This window comes from Rhinolophus sinicus, linkage group LG07 (genome assembly GCF_036562045.2).
Source record: "Rhinolophus sinicus isolate RSC01 linkage group LG07, ASM3656204v1, whole genome shotgun sequence".
NCBI classification, from domain to species: domain Eukaryota; kingdom Metazoa; phylum Chordata; class Mammalia; order Chiroptera; family Rhinolophidae; genus Rhinolophus; species Rhinolophus sinicus.
In genome coordinates this window covers 73,578,810-73,595,282 of record NC_133757.1, presented here as the reverse complement: position 1 = coordinate 73,595,282, position 16,473 = coordinate 73,578,810, and the positions used below count along the sequence as shown (strand labels likewise).

Here is a 16,473-nt window from a genome sequence, read left to right as displayed (position 1 = left end):
GCAAAATAAGAAACTGCTGACAGAAATGTTTGTGGATTGGCATTTCTGACTCATCTCTCTGCAAAGTTATGTATCAAGGTTTTGAGTCCTGATAATGAAGCATCTACTGAGAAGCGTGTGGGCCAGAATTTAAGAAGAGGAAGGAGGTACCAACGACAGCCGTGAAGGCTCATGCCCAGGTGTCGAAGGTCTTACCTCATCGCCGTACCGCCGATAACTCACTTCGTACAGCACAATCAGACCATTGGGTTCCTTTGGCTCCTGCCACATCAAGTGAACAACGTTGTTCTCGAAGATTTCATGGGTCACGGGGCCCACAATGTCATCTGCCTTGGCTGTAAGGAGCAGTGGTTAGAGGTTAGAGGCAGGGACCTGACCCCTGGATCGAATCCCACTTCTACCATTTACCAGCTAGTGACATGGAGCTGGTTACACTGTCCTATGCTCCATTTCCCTCGTTGGAGAACGGACATGTAAGGATCACCATAGGGGACGGCCCACGTATCTGTCTGTCTGTCTATCTAGCTCACATTCTGTTGGTTCTGTTTCTCTGGACTAATACCCTACATATATGTATTTCTTAATTTTACTTATTTTTCTTGTGGCTTGTGTGTATTTTTCTAATGTTTATATAATGGCTGTGTACGTAAAAAATAATAAAGGCAACCTGGATGGACCTTGAGGGCATTACGCTCAGTGAAATAAGTCAGACAGAGAGACAAATACTGCCTGATCTCACTTAGATGTAGAATCTAAAAAAGATGAACTCAAAAACAGAGAGTAGAATGGTGGTTACCAAGGCTGGGTGGTGGGAGAAATGGGGAAATATTGTTCCAAAGGTACAAATTTCCAGTTACAAGGTGAACACTTTCTGGGCATCTAATGACGACATGGTGATTATAGCTAATAACACTGCATTGTACACGAGGGTAGGACTTAAATGTTCTCTCCACGAAAAAACAACTGGTCATGATGTGAGGCAATGGAGATGTTACCGACGCCATGGAGGTGTGTGCAGCATAATCAGACTGCAACATACAAGGGTATCAAGTCAATGTGTTGGACACCGTGTACAGGAACTTACACAATGTTCTATGTCAATTGTATCTCAGTAAAGCTGGGAAAAACTAAAGATAAATAAAAAATGATAAAGGCAAGTAAGTTAAAGAGGGTAAAGGACTTCTCCTGGGTGGGCGTGGGCCTCCCGGCCCGTGATGTGCCGACCCACCTTCGGGCATGGTCCTGGCGCTGACATAGGCAGCCACGCTGCACCTTTCCTCAGGGGAATCTTGGTTGCAAGCCTGCAGCTCAATGCGATAGCCAGTGAAGTGGCGAAGGCCGGAGATGACCAGCGACTCTTTGTTCATTACTTTCTCAAAGGGCCGGTGCTCCTCCGAGCTCGTGGGCGTGCTGGTCAAGGAGATATTGGGGAAATCCGCAACTGTGGGTACGACTGTCGTCCCATTTCCCACGTCGCCAAGGGCCCTGCGTTTCCTCGACGGCCTGTCACGACAGCAGGACATACATGGTCACGCACCTGCCATCTTTATATAAATGCTGCTGGTGAATCAGAGGCTTAAAATGAAAGACTAGTGCAGTGGGCTGCGAGAGGGCAGGTGGATTACAGTGCAGATTGCCAGGAATTACAACCCAGCACAGCTCTCAAGATGCCCTTGGCAGCATCGTAAGTCAGGGCAGGCCCATCCCGAGAGGGCTGGGACTCTGGGAGCATTGTCGTAGACACATACCCATATTGCTCTCAACATGCTTGATTTCAGATTTTCATTTTGCAGAGTCACAGGCCACCCAAGTTCAGTGTGAAAAATAAGATGCCAACAGCATGTAAGAGTCAAGTTTTTCAGGAAGCCCTGCCAAATGGTATTTTCCCAACAGCCCGAGCCACTGACCAACTCCATCAGTTTTAACAGGAGAAACGTATCTTCTAATGCTTAGCAACCGTTTAGAGCACCTGTGTAATTAGAGTGATTCAACTTCAATTATTACCACTCAGGTTGGTACGGATAACCCCAAAAACTGTCAATGCAGTTGGCTCACTTTCTTCCCCTTAAAAAGCTATATTAAGAAATAAACATTGGCCGGCCTGGTGGCTCAGGCGGTTAGAGCTACTTGCTCCTAACTCCGAAGGCTGCCGGTTCAATTCCCACATGGGCCAGTGGGCTCTCAACCACAAGGTTGCCAGTTCAATTCCTTGAGTCCCGCAAGGAATGGTGGGCTCTGCCCCCTGCAACTAAGATTGAACACGGCACCTTGAGCTGAGCTGCCTCTGGGATGGCTCAGTTGGTTGGAGCGCATCCTCTCAACCACAAGGTTGCCAGTTCAATTCCTCGACGCCCACAAGGGATGGTGGGCAGCGCCCCCTGCAACTAAAATTGAACACGGCACCTTGAGCTGAGCTGCTGCTGAGCTCCCAGATGGCTCAGTTGGTTGGAATGCGTCCTCTCTCAACCACAAGGTTGCCGGTTCGACTCCCGCAAGGGATGGTGGGCTGCACCCCCTGCAACTAGCAACAGCAACTGGACCTAGAGCTGAGCTACGCCATCCACAACTAGATTGAAGGAGAACGACTTGGAGCTGATGGCCCTGGAGAAACACACTGTTCCCCAATATTCCCCAATTAAAAAAAAAAAAATGAGTATAAGGTTTCTTTAAAAGAAGAAAAAGAAGAAGAGGAAGATAAAGAGGAAGAAGAAGAGAAAAAAGAAGAACAACAATACATGTTGATAGCCTTAAAGTTTAGAAATACCAAAAAAAAAAAAAAAAGTATAAAGAGAATTCAAATTACTCACCATTCCACTGCCCACTGTTTCCTGTGGGCAACTTTTTACTAGAAATATCCTGCATGACTATGATGAGGATCAAGCTAGTTTTATAACCCATTTCGTTCATTTGTATTAGAAGCACTCATCAAACATTTTCTTTAAAATATAATGTCTTAAGTAGGGCAGAATTTATGGGTTTTTTTTCTTTTTCAATGTGAGGCGAGGTTTCCCCTCCTCGTTTCTAAGAAGCTCATGCTCAATGCAGAAAACTTGGAAAACTGTAAAATACTCCAATTAATGCATGAGCACAATTTACTTGACCATCCTCCTATATTTTTAATATGAGTGCTTCCTGTTCTTTTTTTCTATTATAAATATTGCTTTGATCTTTTCTGATTGTCTTATTAGGTCCTGAAAGTAGACCCCCAGAAGAGAAATCACTAGGTTATGCCTCTTAACACAGACGGCTAAATTGTTCCCCAGAACTTTACGTTGACCTGTTCTCAGCAGGGGGCCATGACACTGCACCTCATCAACACTGAGTGATTAGCAGGGTTTCATTTTTCAGATTTTCAACTTGAGAGACTACTGCTTCATTGGTAGTTCTTTGTACTGGTCGGTGTGAACTTTTCTTTCCTGTATTAGTTCTTTTGTGTTTCTCTAGGCAATGGTCCACCCTTATCCTAGTTTTCCAGGAAGTTCTACTGCTTTCCTCATTCCTGCTCCTGTGCTGTCCATTCACTAAGGATATTAACTCTTTATCGATTGTGTTGCACAATTTACCCAGTTTGCTGTTCGCCAGTGAGCTTCCTTTAAAAGATCAAAAACCATCTTTCCTATTTATCTGTACAATTTTATATCTCAGCAAATTTTCAAATTTTTACTTTACAGGTAATTATAGATGTGGTAACTAAGGTTTTATGGGAATTATGAAAGAGATCTTTCCCAGTTGTGTATACCCATTATTGCCAGTATATCCATTGGCTTTTGTTTATTTATATTGTCCCTACTTCGCCAAACTCTCATTCTAAGAGTTCCATAGTTGATTTTCTTGGGTTTTCAAGGAACATGCCAAGAAAAAGGTCAAAAAACTTTTCCTGTTAAGTGCTAGACAGTAAATATTTTGGGTTTTGCAGAACATGTGGCTTTTGTCACAACTACTCAACCTTCAATGGCTTTCAAGCCACTGTAGCTAGAAAGCAGCCATAAACACAATGGAAACAAATGGGTGTGGTAGCATTCCAAAAAAAACGTCATTCACAAAACAGGCCACAGGCCAGTGTTTGTCCAGCCTTGCACTAGATTACCTGCAAATATCAATGATTTTATTTCCCACAATCCATTCTTTTAAATTCTAATTTCTGTTTTGTACCTAACTGCACTGGCTAGCTACCCACAGAAATGTTAATTAGGAATGATGACACTGGGCTCCTTCCAACTCTAACAGGAATAGTTTTTTAAATGATGTTAACCTGACTGTTGGTTTCATCTGGGTCATATTTGTCTTGTTGCCTTTTTCCTCCCTTTCTCTAAATTAGAATTTTTTTAATTAACATTATCAAATGAAATTATTATATGATTTTCCTTACTGGGTCTCTTGATGAATTCGATTACATTATCAGATCTCCAGATCTTAAACCATCTTTGTACTTCTGAGATAAACAATATTGCCAGTACAGTGCTTTAGTTGAGACATTTGGATCTAAAGTCCCATATTAGCTGATCTTCGGTTTTCTTTTCAGTGTTGCATTTTGTCAGGTTCTGCTAAGGGGTGTCATATTAGTTTCATAAAATGAACTGGGAAGATTTCCATAGATTTCTATGCTCTGGAAAAGTTTCTGTATTACAGGAAATAGTTGCTCTTTCAGAGTTCAAAAGAACTCATCTGTCACACTCTCTGGGCTCAGGGGCTTTTGTTTTTTTGAGGCACTTAACTGACACCTTTTTTTAGTCTTTTTTCAAGGTTATTAGAATATTTATTTTTTCTACTTCTTCTTGAATCAGTTCAGACAAGATAAATTTCCCAGCTGAAAGTTTCAAATTGAATAGCACAGGATTGTCCAGATGAATTCAACATATTAAATTCTTCCTTAGGCCCCAGTTTTATATCACCTTTTTTACTTCTAGTTATTTGTGGTTTTCCCCCTTTGATTTTAATTACAAGTTTAGCCATATTGATTTTCCTCTCCCTCCTTAATACATTTGTAGTTTTACATTTTTTTTCTTAATTTACGAAACCATTAAGTCTACTAATTTGTATCAAAGGTCATCTTTGCAATATTCTAAAAGTTAAGGTATGTGATATTCACATTTCCATTATTTTCCAAATGGACTTGAATGAAAGTTTCCATTTCTGCTTTGACCCAACAGATATCTAATGGAAGTAGAATTTATATTCAAACTTTTGAAGTCAACTTTTAGTTTTTACTGCACTGTAGTCAGAAAAACATGTGGTCAGAAAACAAACCCTACTTTGGGGGTACTCATTAAGATTTCGTGTGGTCTTTCTGTATGAAAAGAGCAATGGCATTCTCAGATGGAAACCAAAGGTATCAAAGTAAAGATATACCCATATTAGCAATATTCAAACATGTCTACACAGCCACAAGTAGGCCTTGCAAAAATGATCAAGCACTGGTGCTCCATAAATAACTACTGAGAAACTGGTATCTGAACAACTGAGGACACAAAATGATCTCATGAAACAGGCAAAATATGTATATACCAAAAGGATTGCACACCGAAAGGCCACAAAGAAATCACGCAAGACCCCCATGACCAAACATCAACTGATCCTTCTCCTCCTTCCATACACAGCATTTTACTACCCCACACCTTCACACTCGACCAGCGGTTCTCAACAGGGGGTGATTCTGCCCCTTGTCCCACCACCACAGGGACACGGGGCCTCTGTGGAGACATTTGGATTGTCACAATGTGGGGGACAGCTGTGCGGCTGGCAGAGAGTGAGTAGTGGCCAGGGATGCAGCTCAGCATGTTACAACACACAGGGCTGTGCCCACAGCTGAGAAAGAGTCGGCCCCTGGTGTTAACAACTGAGATCAAGAAACTGGTCTGACTTGCCCCATTAGGGAGACCACCTCAGGGATGATGTAGATGCCTGATCACTGCATTGTACACCTGAAGCAGAAGCTGAACAATAATGAATGTCAACTACAAGCTTGTGTGTGTGTGTGTGTGTGTGTGTGTGTGTGTATGTATATGTATACACTTACAAGAAGTGGAGTACAGCATTAGGAATAGAGACAGTGGAAATGTAATGGCTCTGTGCAATGTCAGAGATATGGTGGATGGGGGGAGGGGGTTCACACAGTGTGAGGGACATAAATGATAAACGTCTAAGTATTACTTTGTCTTGTGCACCTGAAACTAATAAAAAAAAAGAAAAAAGAAAAAAAAAAAAGAAACTGGTTTGGACCAGTCTCTGATTTCTAGACCTTTCTTTTCTACACGATTATCTTCCGAATGGCCACTAGAGGGCAGATTGGGGCCACACACAGCTGCCTGAAAATAAATAAATAAATAAATAAATAAATAAATAAACACTGCTTAAAGAATAAAATCACCGGGGTGGGCAAAATGGGTGAAGTGGATCAAAAGGCACAACTTCCAGTCATAAAATAAATAATCCCTGGGGCTGTCATGTACCACACGGTGCCTATAGTTAATGCATATCTGAAAGGTGCCAAGCGAGTAGATCTTACAAGTTCTCAAAAGAAAAAAGAAATCTGTGACTGTGAAGTGACTGGCGTTCACTAGACTTACTGTGCTGGTCATTTTGCAATCGATACAAATAACGAATTGTTAGGTTGTACACCTGAAACTAACATAATGTTAAATGTCAATTATATCTCCATAAAAGTAAAATAAAGCATCTCTTTGCATGACCCCCACCCTGCCTTTCTTGTCCGGCCTCCTGTTCTTCCCAAGAGCCCGCGACGGGTACTACCACCTTGACTTTCCCTCAGATCTCTCACAGTCCTCTCCTCCAGGACCACCCTGTGTCTTAAAAGAACAAAGGAAGTTCATTCAAAGGGGAGCGGCACACCTGACTTACACCTGCAGTCCTGCACCTGTCACACCCAATGAAAATGTTGTATTTCCTGGTCAGTTTTCCCCACCACCTGTCCCACGTGGTTTAGACCCTGGGCGCTGGGCACAGCTCTGCGCACACAGCAGGCATCGATAAGTGCTGAGTGAGCAAATGCAGCGGGGAAACGTGGCATCTGGCAGGTGCCCAGGAAGCACCCCCTTGATCCTGTTTTAGTAAGAGTGTGTTAGTTACAATTTTTCCCTTCATTCGTGCCCAGATGCCATCTCAGGGTGAAGGCATTTAACGTGTGAATTTGTGAAGCGCCTGGTCTCGGCAGAGCAGCCCATCACATGCATCAAGCCACAGAAGCCCCTGGGGTCGCAAAGGCACACAACATGCTCCCAGTGCGGCCCTGCGCCCAGCACCAGGGCCACACGGACGTCCCACAGGTGAGTCATACCTACTGTCCTCAGCACCAGGGCCTGAAGAGGATTTTCTGTGAAAACAAAACCAACTGCTTTGAGGACAGATAGAACTTCTTCAGACAGACCTCTTGCTTCTGACGCCCTGGAAGCCACATGCTGTCCAAGCAGCCCAAGAGTGCCCATGGACCACTTTTTCCCATCATTTGAACTACATCTTCCCCATCAGGTGCAAGAGCAGGGGGAAAAAACAGAGAAAATATGCCCCAGAGACCTAGCCAGAGATCTGGGGTTCCCCTAGGATATCAAACTCGACTCAGTTTAAACATCACAACCGACTCAGCCATTTCCCCAAGTCCGGCAGCGTTTTGTTTTTAGCAGATAAAACAGTAACTGCCTCAATGCCTGGGGTGTGCCACTCAGTGTGCTCTTTTGGGTTCAGGGTCATGGGATGGGGGCGGGAGGGAATGCAAGAAAGAAAAATAAAAGAAATGTTACATGCTGATGGTTCTGAGGAAACGGCTAATCTACTCGGATGAGGAACGATGGGCGTGTGAAGAGACAGTTTCAGGATCTTGTTTTATCCTAACGTAAACCTTCCAGGGTTTCGATCTACTTTTGAAACAGCCAGTTGTACCAGACATTTCTGGATAGCCATCTGCTGAGGTCTTTAAGGGGGAAGCACAGAGCTCAAGGGTGGAGAGGCAGGAGGCAGCTCAAAGCCCACCTCACACCTTTGCTGCCATAACTTGTGGCAAGTCACTCATCAGCTCAGAAATGCAGGCTTTGGATCCACATAAGGGAGATGGCACCTGCTTCAGTGGGTGGCTGAAAGACTCATGAACTAACATGATGCAGACAGTGCTACTGGCATCGAGGGGGGAGGCCAGGGATGCTGTTCAACATCCTACAGCGCCCAGGACGGTCCCACCACAAAGAATGGTCTGGCCCCAGATGTCAGTAGTGTCACGGTTGAGAGCCCCCCTGTATGGCTCATGGAATCTCATAATCCTAAGAGATAGGAATTGTTATTGTTTCCATTTTACAGATGAGTAAGCTGAGGCCGTGAGAGAGCGAAACAACCTGGGACCCGCAGAAACCTTTTTACCTAACTGTCTTTGCTTGCAGGAAAAGTAAAGAGAGATGAAAAGCCTAGAGTGATTTTCACTGCAAACCCTCTTGGTGAATCAGATATACATCAAAAAGTCCTTTCACTCACTAAAAGAAACTGAACGTATTTAAATAGGAGTAGTCTCCGGGCTTTGAAAATGCTATGGAAAGTTCCAGAAGGATGAGAAGGTTACACAGATTTTTAAAAAGAGAATGCTCTGAGCTTGAGACGTGGTGATAAATCAAGCCTGGGCTGGGCAGGCATGTCTCAGGACTGGCCTCAATAGTCTTACAGGATATGTATCAGAACTCGGATGGAGACCAGCGGCTGGGGTAAAGAGTTCTGGAGAAGTCAGGAAGCAAATGCTGGGTGTTTTAAGTTTCCTCCTTTTTTGGTGAATATTTGCCCTTCCTGATAAGCCTCCTGTATCTCTCCCTCCATCCTGGGAAGAGACTTAGCCTAGACTGCCCACCGTCTGGACCTCCACTTTACCTTGTTCCCCAGGCCACGACCCCAACCCCAAGCCAATGAGAACTGACCTGGGGACGAAAACCACGTTGTGCAGGTAGTCCTCAAACGTCTTCCTGAACGAGGACTCCTCCAGCTCCTTCAGGATCTGAGAGTCAGTCTTCGGGCAGGAGCAGCACTCGCCGCCAGACTCCTCGTACTCGCTCTGGTTGTGCTTCTGGGAACCCTCCGACTCGAACGGTGGAGACCAGGTCCGGGAGGGCAGCTTCAACCCTACAGAAAGGCAGAGCAGGTGGACTCACATCTCCCCCCTGAAACACATACACACACAGAGCAAAAGGGATCTTCTCAGAGAGGCTGGGCTCAAGCCGGGGTCTGGGTTCAAGTTCTACTGTGAAAAAGTAAGACCTTTCACTGTAGGGTCCAGTTGATGCCAACTGAGATGGTACATGTCAACATGTTCCAGACATTGTCAGATACCATCACCCCACGGGGCTGGAGGTTGTAAGGTAACCAGGCCTGTCCCTGCCTTCAGGGAACTTACATTGTAGTGCACGGGGGCCAGGGAGAGGGGTGGGAAATACACAATAAACTAATATATACATCTGCTATAAGTCACATGGTATGGTCAAAGAACAGAGGGTGTCTGGGGGTGCTATTTTTCATAGGTGGTCTTGGAGAAAGTGACCGCTGAGCAGTCCTGGATTCAGTAAAGGAAAGAGCCATGCACCTATCTTAGTGTAAAGTAGTTCAGACAGAGCACAAAGTTTGTGCAAAGGCCCCAAGGCAGGAACTTCCTTGGCTTGTTGAAAGACACCAAGGACCCAATGTAGCTAGAAGAGGATGTGGGAGATAATGGTGGGAGGTGAAGTTAGAAAAGAACAGAGGAAGTAGCCAAGTCACATTCAACCACAGCTGAATGAACGAATGAATCCATCCATCCATCAATCAATCAATCAACCAACCAACCACATAACTATAGAGACAAGCAGGCAGACCACATTTTCACAGAGAATTCTACAGGGTCCAGCTCAGAGACCCTGTGGTTATACTGAGTCATCAAACTGTGAAGCACAAATGAAAGAATCTAGCTCATTCAGGAATCCTGAAGTCAGAGTAGAGCGGTGGTTCTCACCAAGAGGTGATTCTGTACCACTCCATTCCCCAGGACACTGGGCAAGGTCTGGAGACATTTCTGGTTGTCAGGACTGGTGGGGAGAAAAAGGACCACTGGCATCTAGACAGTGGAGACCACAGATACCGCTGGACATCCTGCAACACACAGGACAGCCTCATCCCAGAGAACTACTGGCCCCAAAAGTCAATGCTGCTGAGGTAGAGAAGCCCTGGGCTAAAGACATGAGAGGAGATCGGGAGAAGAAAACTTTCAAATAAACATAGAAAAGGGAATTAAAAAAAAAAAACTCTCGAGGTAGCAGTCTTAAAAATACAGTGCTGTTTTTGTAGGTACCATGGCTGGCTGTGTCTTGACCCCTGACGTCCATTCTCACAACCACACTTCTGGTAACAACCTCGGGAATGCACACTACTCCTTACAGGCAAAATCCATGACAGCCCCTTAGAGTCCCCTTTCCTGCCACCAGCCCTCGGTGCTCCACTAGATTCCACTGAGCAAAAGAAATTCCATCCTTGCTCCGCCCTTAAATAGACCCCGTAGACAATAAGCTCTAAGTACCTTCCTGTGGGTGGTGAGTGTCCACGCAGAGGCCCAAGTACTTACACAGATTTGAAAGCCTGCAAAGGACTCTTAGAAATACTACTGGTGTTTATTAATACACATGGAATAAGCTGGCTGGGTTTACTGTGAGAGGGCTAGTGATGGCATTATACATGGAATAAAACTCAAGATTTCCTTAGTAAGGGGGCTTCCTGACAATTTTCTGGAGAGGAAGGAACTTTTGATCAGGTGCAGACATAGCTCCTGATACCCGTCACCCTTTCCAGCACCCACTGCATGACACTTGGTGTCCCATGGTTTTTCTGTGACTAAAGAGTAAAGTATAGTGACATACCTAGAGCAGTCAAATCCACAGAGACAGAAATAGATGGTGGTGCCAGGGGCTGGGGGAAGGGAGTGAGTATTTAATGGGAACAGAGTGTCAGTTTGGGAAGATGAGGAAATTCTGGAGATGGATGATGGCGATGGCTGCACAGCAGTGTGAATGTACTTAATGCCACTGAACTGATTACAAACGCTTAAGATGGTAAATTTTATGTTATGTGTATTTTATCCCAATTTTAAAAAAAAGTCATATAGTTGGTAAGACTGTATTGTATAATTTAAATATGCTAAGAGAGTTAATATATGTTCTAAATCCCCCCTCCAAAAAAAGATAAATATATGAGGTGATGGATATCTCAGCTAGATACGAGGAGTCCTTTCACAATGTATACACATATATCAATCGTCACAATGTATGATTTAAATATCTTACACGTTTACTTGTCAATTATACCTCAGTAAAGCTAAAAAATAAAAAAGGTCACTAAATGATACTAATAGGAAGTGCCTACTGGACATGATTAGTAAATTTATTTTGTGTGTGTGTTAATAAGTTTAATTATTTGTGTGTGTATATGAGTATGTGGGGTTTTCTGTTTTTTTTTTAATTGTGGTAAAATATGCACAACATAAAATTTATCACCTTAATCATTTTTAAGAGTAGAGTTCAGCGGCACTAAGTACAGTCACATTATGGTGCTACCATCCCCACCATCCATCTCCAGAACTTTCCTACCTTCCCAAACTGACACTCTGTCCCCATTAAACACTCACTCCCCTCCACTCCCGCGGCCCCCGGCACCACCATCTACTCTCTGTCTCTGTGGATTTGACTCCTCTGGAGACCTCCGATGAGTGGAATCACACAGACCTTTCCTTACTAAGTTTATTTTTAATTACATAAACTTTGGGATCATTAGAAATAAAACTATGTTTAAATAGTCACGTTATAATGATAGATTTATACTTCCAAAATAATAAATAAATAATAAATAAATAAATTTGTTGCTCTTTAAAAAAAAGGAAAGCATTGACTGCCCGCCCACTGCTGGTGGCGGTTCTAGCTGGAGGTTTCAGTTACGCGAATGCAGGGCAAACAGCTGGCAGCTGAGCCAACCACTGTGCTTGCTCTCCAGTTCTGCAAAGCAGCCGAGGAGATAAATCACATTTGGAATCCTCGGCTCAGGCGAGGAATGAGGTCACAGGCATACATATAGCACATGATCCTAGAGCTGGGACAGCTCCCTGAGATCATCTGGCCTTCTGCCCCTTCTCCCGAAAAGGAGGCAGCCGGTGACAAGCGTGGTGAGTGCCCAAAGCCCTGCAGCAGGTCAGGCCCAGCCAAGAGAGGACCAAGGGCTCCGGGCTTCCCCACACCTCTCCAGCAGCTCAAGGTCAAGGGCTGAGGATATCACTAACTCAAAAAACCTAAAGAAAAATAAATACAGACAAAGAGAAATGAAAAAATAACTTTAAAAAAAATGATTTGTTTCTCCAATCTGATGGGGTTTTTTAAAACCTAGTTTTAAAATAATCTTACACTAATTTACACGAAGTAGTTTGAGGCTTCAAATATTTTTCCATTATTTTTCTGTAGATAGATGGAAGTCCATTAAGTAAATAAGACTCAAGACTGAAAAAAATATCATCAATCATCTAAATTTTTAACGGAAAACACAGAAGGGAATAGATGATCGCTCCTCACTGTCTCCAATCCTTAAAATTTAAGGGCCTAAATTTAGGGGCCAAAAATCCTTCCACGATTTTATCAGTCATTTCCCAACACACTCAGTTGTGTTTCTAGTCTAGCAGGGAAGTCTCTTGTGGGTTAACGCAGCTACATCCCCACGAGGGAGGGGGAAAGGCAGAGAGGGAAAGGAAGGAGGAGGTGAGGGGGGAAGGAGGAGAAAATTCCAAAGGTAGATGGTGCCAAAACATGGGAAATACCTGGTTTCAACACAAGTCTTTAGAGTGTGTACTCATGTGGTGATGTTTAGAAATGTGTATGTGTGTTTTCGTATGAGATGGAACAGAGTGTGTGTGTGCGCGTGCACTTGTAACACACTGGGAAATGGAAGGGGAGAGGTGTTTCCCTGGAAGTGGATCAGATGTGTGTAAAACCGACCGCTCCCACACATCCGTCTGCACTCACCTTTGAGGCAATAATCCAGCTCATACAGCTCACTGTCTTCCGCCTGCCTCTCCCAGAAAACCAGGTAGTGAGTGATGTTGCCATTGGGATCAGAGGGAGGCTTCCACTTCAGGATAATCTGGGATGAGGAATTAGAAACTGAGATGGGATCCAGGGGGACAGAAGGATCTGGAAAGGAGAAAGAAAACGGGTCCACTGTGAGAAGGGTGCAAGCTGTCGGGTGGGTGTGAGAGGGGACATACAGGTTAGAGAAATCATGAGGCTGTTCACTGCAGTGTTATTTAACATCAGAGAAAACTGGAGACATGGAATGCCCATCCAGTAAGGGCATGAGTTACAAAATTACAATCCATTCCTACTGCAGATTATGTAGATTGTGTGGCCATTTATTCACCCATTTATGCAACATGTATCCAGTTCCAACTATGTGTCAAGCTCTGTTTTGGGCCCTAGAAAGATGCTGACTCTGGGGAAAGGGAGGATGGTGAAAAGAGACAAACTCACATTTTCTGGTTAATATTCGCCCCAAATTGAACCCAGTCACGGGGCAAATTTCGGCAGCTGGATGCCATTCAATCATATCATTAAGCTGGCAGCTCATCTGACTTCCCCCCACACTCCACTGTACCGCCTTTGGGTTCCACAAAACCTTCCCTCAAGTATGTGGCTGAGAGAGTTGGTGAGGGGTGAAGGTAGGGGTCTCAAAGCAGAGGAAACAGTGTGTACAAAGGCCCCAGGAGCTGGAGGTTTCCGGAAACTATAAGTCCTTTGGTATTGCTGGAGGACACAGGATGAGAGGGCATTGGCAAAAATGCCGACACTGATTCATGAAGTTTGGACTCCGTGCTATAGATGAGGGTTTCTGACACTCAGCACCACTGACATGTGGGCCAGACAATTCTTTGTCACGGGGGCCTCCTTGGTCTCCACTCACCCGATGCTAGTAGCACCACCTCCACAGTCACAACCAAAAATGTCTCCAGATATCACCAAATGTCCCCTAGGGGGCAGAATCACTCCCAGTTAAGAACTACTGCTATAGGAGAACCAAGACTTTATAAAAATATAACTAAACTGTCCTGAAATACTCTAGCCCCCGCCAAAAAAAAGGGGGGAGATGGGAGAAGGGGTGCAGAGATGAAACAAAAACGGCAAAATGTTGATAATTGTTGAAGCTGGGAGACAGTTCACAGGGTTCATTCTTCTTTCTACTTTTGTGATGATTTGAAAATTTTCCACAACAGGAAGAAGAGATGTAGATACCCCTCAGGAGGCTTGTCGCTACTGTGTTATCTTCTGAAATTATAAAGCTCAGCACCTGGCGCTTTTAGAAGCCAATAACCAGGCAAAAAAGCACTTCCTACAACGTCGCCATGTCAGCCTGTCAAAGGCAAGATGTCCGATTCACGCACAAACTCATATTCACACAAAATACTTACTGGTGGCATCTGTGTGGACATAGATGATGTCGCTCTTTGCCCCATATGTGCGCCGTTCGTCAGAAAAGGTAACCAAGGTCTTGACAAAGATGGCGTATTGGGTCCAGGGCTTCAAACCCCGCATCAGCCATCCAGGGTGGTTCTGCGACTTAGGGTCGTTGGACCTCAGGGGAGGGTCAATGTCCACCACTGTCCAGCTGTTGGAGCCACATGCATCCTGCCCATCGAACTCCGTCACATTCTGATAAGGGCTTTCGAGATGAAATAGGAGAAGGCAGTTACCATTTTTCAACTATTGCTCTGAGATGCGGCCAGGGGAAATGACATCCTACAGGGTTACATCTTCTTCACCAACAACCTTATGCCACAAGGAAAAATGACACAGAAACAGCCAAAGAAAAAGGGACCACCTCCCTTGATGCCTCGATAATAATGTTATTTAATATTAATAATATTGATTAATAATATTTAATAAAATAACATTCTTTTTAATATATGATTACGTTTTTAGTTTATTATATATTGTATGTAATGTATTATATAATTATAACAAAAATTAAGTAATGACATTTAATAAGCAACCATATTTAATAAATAACATTAAATGAGATTTGATAAATAATATTGTTTCCCAATAATAACAATGGTGATGATATAACAATAGCAGCTACCTCACGAGTTTTTGATCAGATTACATGAGAGAATGTGTACAACTTCTCAGCACACAGCCTGACACATAATAAATCTTGAGAGATGACGCTATTATTACTATTAATACCATCACCACTTCCATTACTTTCCTTTAAATTTTCAGCACAGTCGTATACTCAAAATGACTAGGTGATGACAGAGTGTCAGTTTGGGAAGATGAGAAAGTTCTAGAGATGGGTGGTGGTGATGGCTACACAACATAACAAATGTACTTCATGCCACTGAGCTGGACATTTAAAAATAATTTAAATGGACAATTTTGACCACAATTTTGTAAATGTTGGAAAAAATACAAAGTAGGTTAAGAAATAAATTTTTAAAAACCCATTAAGTAGACTGAGCAACTTTTGTTGAGGACGTCTGGTGAGATGTGTAAGAGGCAAAATGGAATTGGCCAATCTGAACCTCCAAAAGGAACCTGTCTGCTTTAATTTCTGGCTTTTGACAAAAGGGGACATGACTGACTGACGTCATACACCATCAACTGGTGAGATCGTAAAAAAGAACCTATGATATTCATTCCATGAGTGGAAAGGAGACAGAGAGGAGCCTCCGAGGGGAACATCTGAACATACACGTAACACACACACCTCTTTGCCCTCTACTTACGCCTCTTTGTAGAACAGCATGAACCCCAGGAGGTCTCGGAAGTCAGGAGGCCAGTATGGCTCCCACTTCAGCAAGATCTTATCAAAAGATGTCCGAATATAAGAAAATTTAAGTAATTCATTTTCACCTAGAAAAATTTTTAAAAAGAAAAAGAAGGAATATCAGTATTTAATGTGTTTCAGCCGAAAGCAATGATCCTACACTCCCAAGAGTGTCCATGGAAGGGAAATGTCATCCTGCTGCTCCATGGACTGGCCTCCTTCCCATGTGTGTCTCCCAGGGTCCAAAGGCAAGAACTGGGCATGGAAGTTGGCACCTACTGCCAGCCAATTACATGGCCAGATGCTCAAATGAATCACAGCAGTTGGCGCCAATGAGAGAAGGACAACTGGCCATTAGGGATTTTCAAGGGTCACGTTTGTCCTGACACAATTCTGTCGTGCATATGGTCCATACCTTTAAGGTCCATACCTTTAAGCCTGACATGTGAGAAGACGTAACTGCAGTGCAAATGAGCACATGCTAAGTGAATTGAGAGAGTGTGCAGATCACGTATACATTGGACAGACAATTCCTTGGAGAGACGATGCCTTGGAGAGAGTAACTTCCTCTGCCTAGAATGCTAGCCCTCCCGTAAGCTCCTACCCAACCTCACTCTCTCCCTCCCCTGCATTCCCACAGCATGGACCACATTCTGCCGTAAG

The 16,473-nt window shown here is 43.8% G+C and overlaps 1 protein-coding gene across 5 annotated transcripts in view; it reads right to left on the bottom strand.

Annotated features, from left to right (window-relative positions):
- INSR (insulin receptor) overlaps positions 1-16,473 on the bottom strand; it is a 129,271-nt gene that overhangs the window by 28,109 nt on the left and 84,689 nt on the right. For 3 of the 5 annotated variants that reach the window (XM_019757592.2, XM_074337762.1, XM_019757590.2), the window contains exons 7-13: positions 15,770-15,896; positions 14,450-14,700; positions 13,011-13,178; positions 8,907-9,108; positions 7,295-7,330; positions 1,229-1,503; positions 196-335 (exon numbers count right to left, since the gene is read on the bottom strand). In XM_019757592.2, coding sequence (XP_019613151.2) covers positions 196-335; positions 1,229-1,503; positions 7,295-7,330; positions 8,907-9,108; positions 13,011-13,178; positions 14,450-14,700; positions 15,770-15,896 — 1,199 coding nt within the window. The remainder of the gene's footprint in view (positions 1-195; positions 336-1,228; positions 1,504-7,294; positions 7,331-8,906; positions 9,109-13,010; positions 13,179-14,449; positions 14,701-15,769; positions 15,897-16,473) is intronic. The other 2 variants (XM_019757593.2, XM_019757594.2) reach the window with 1 other exon arrangement.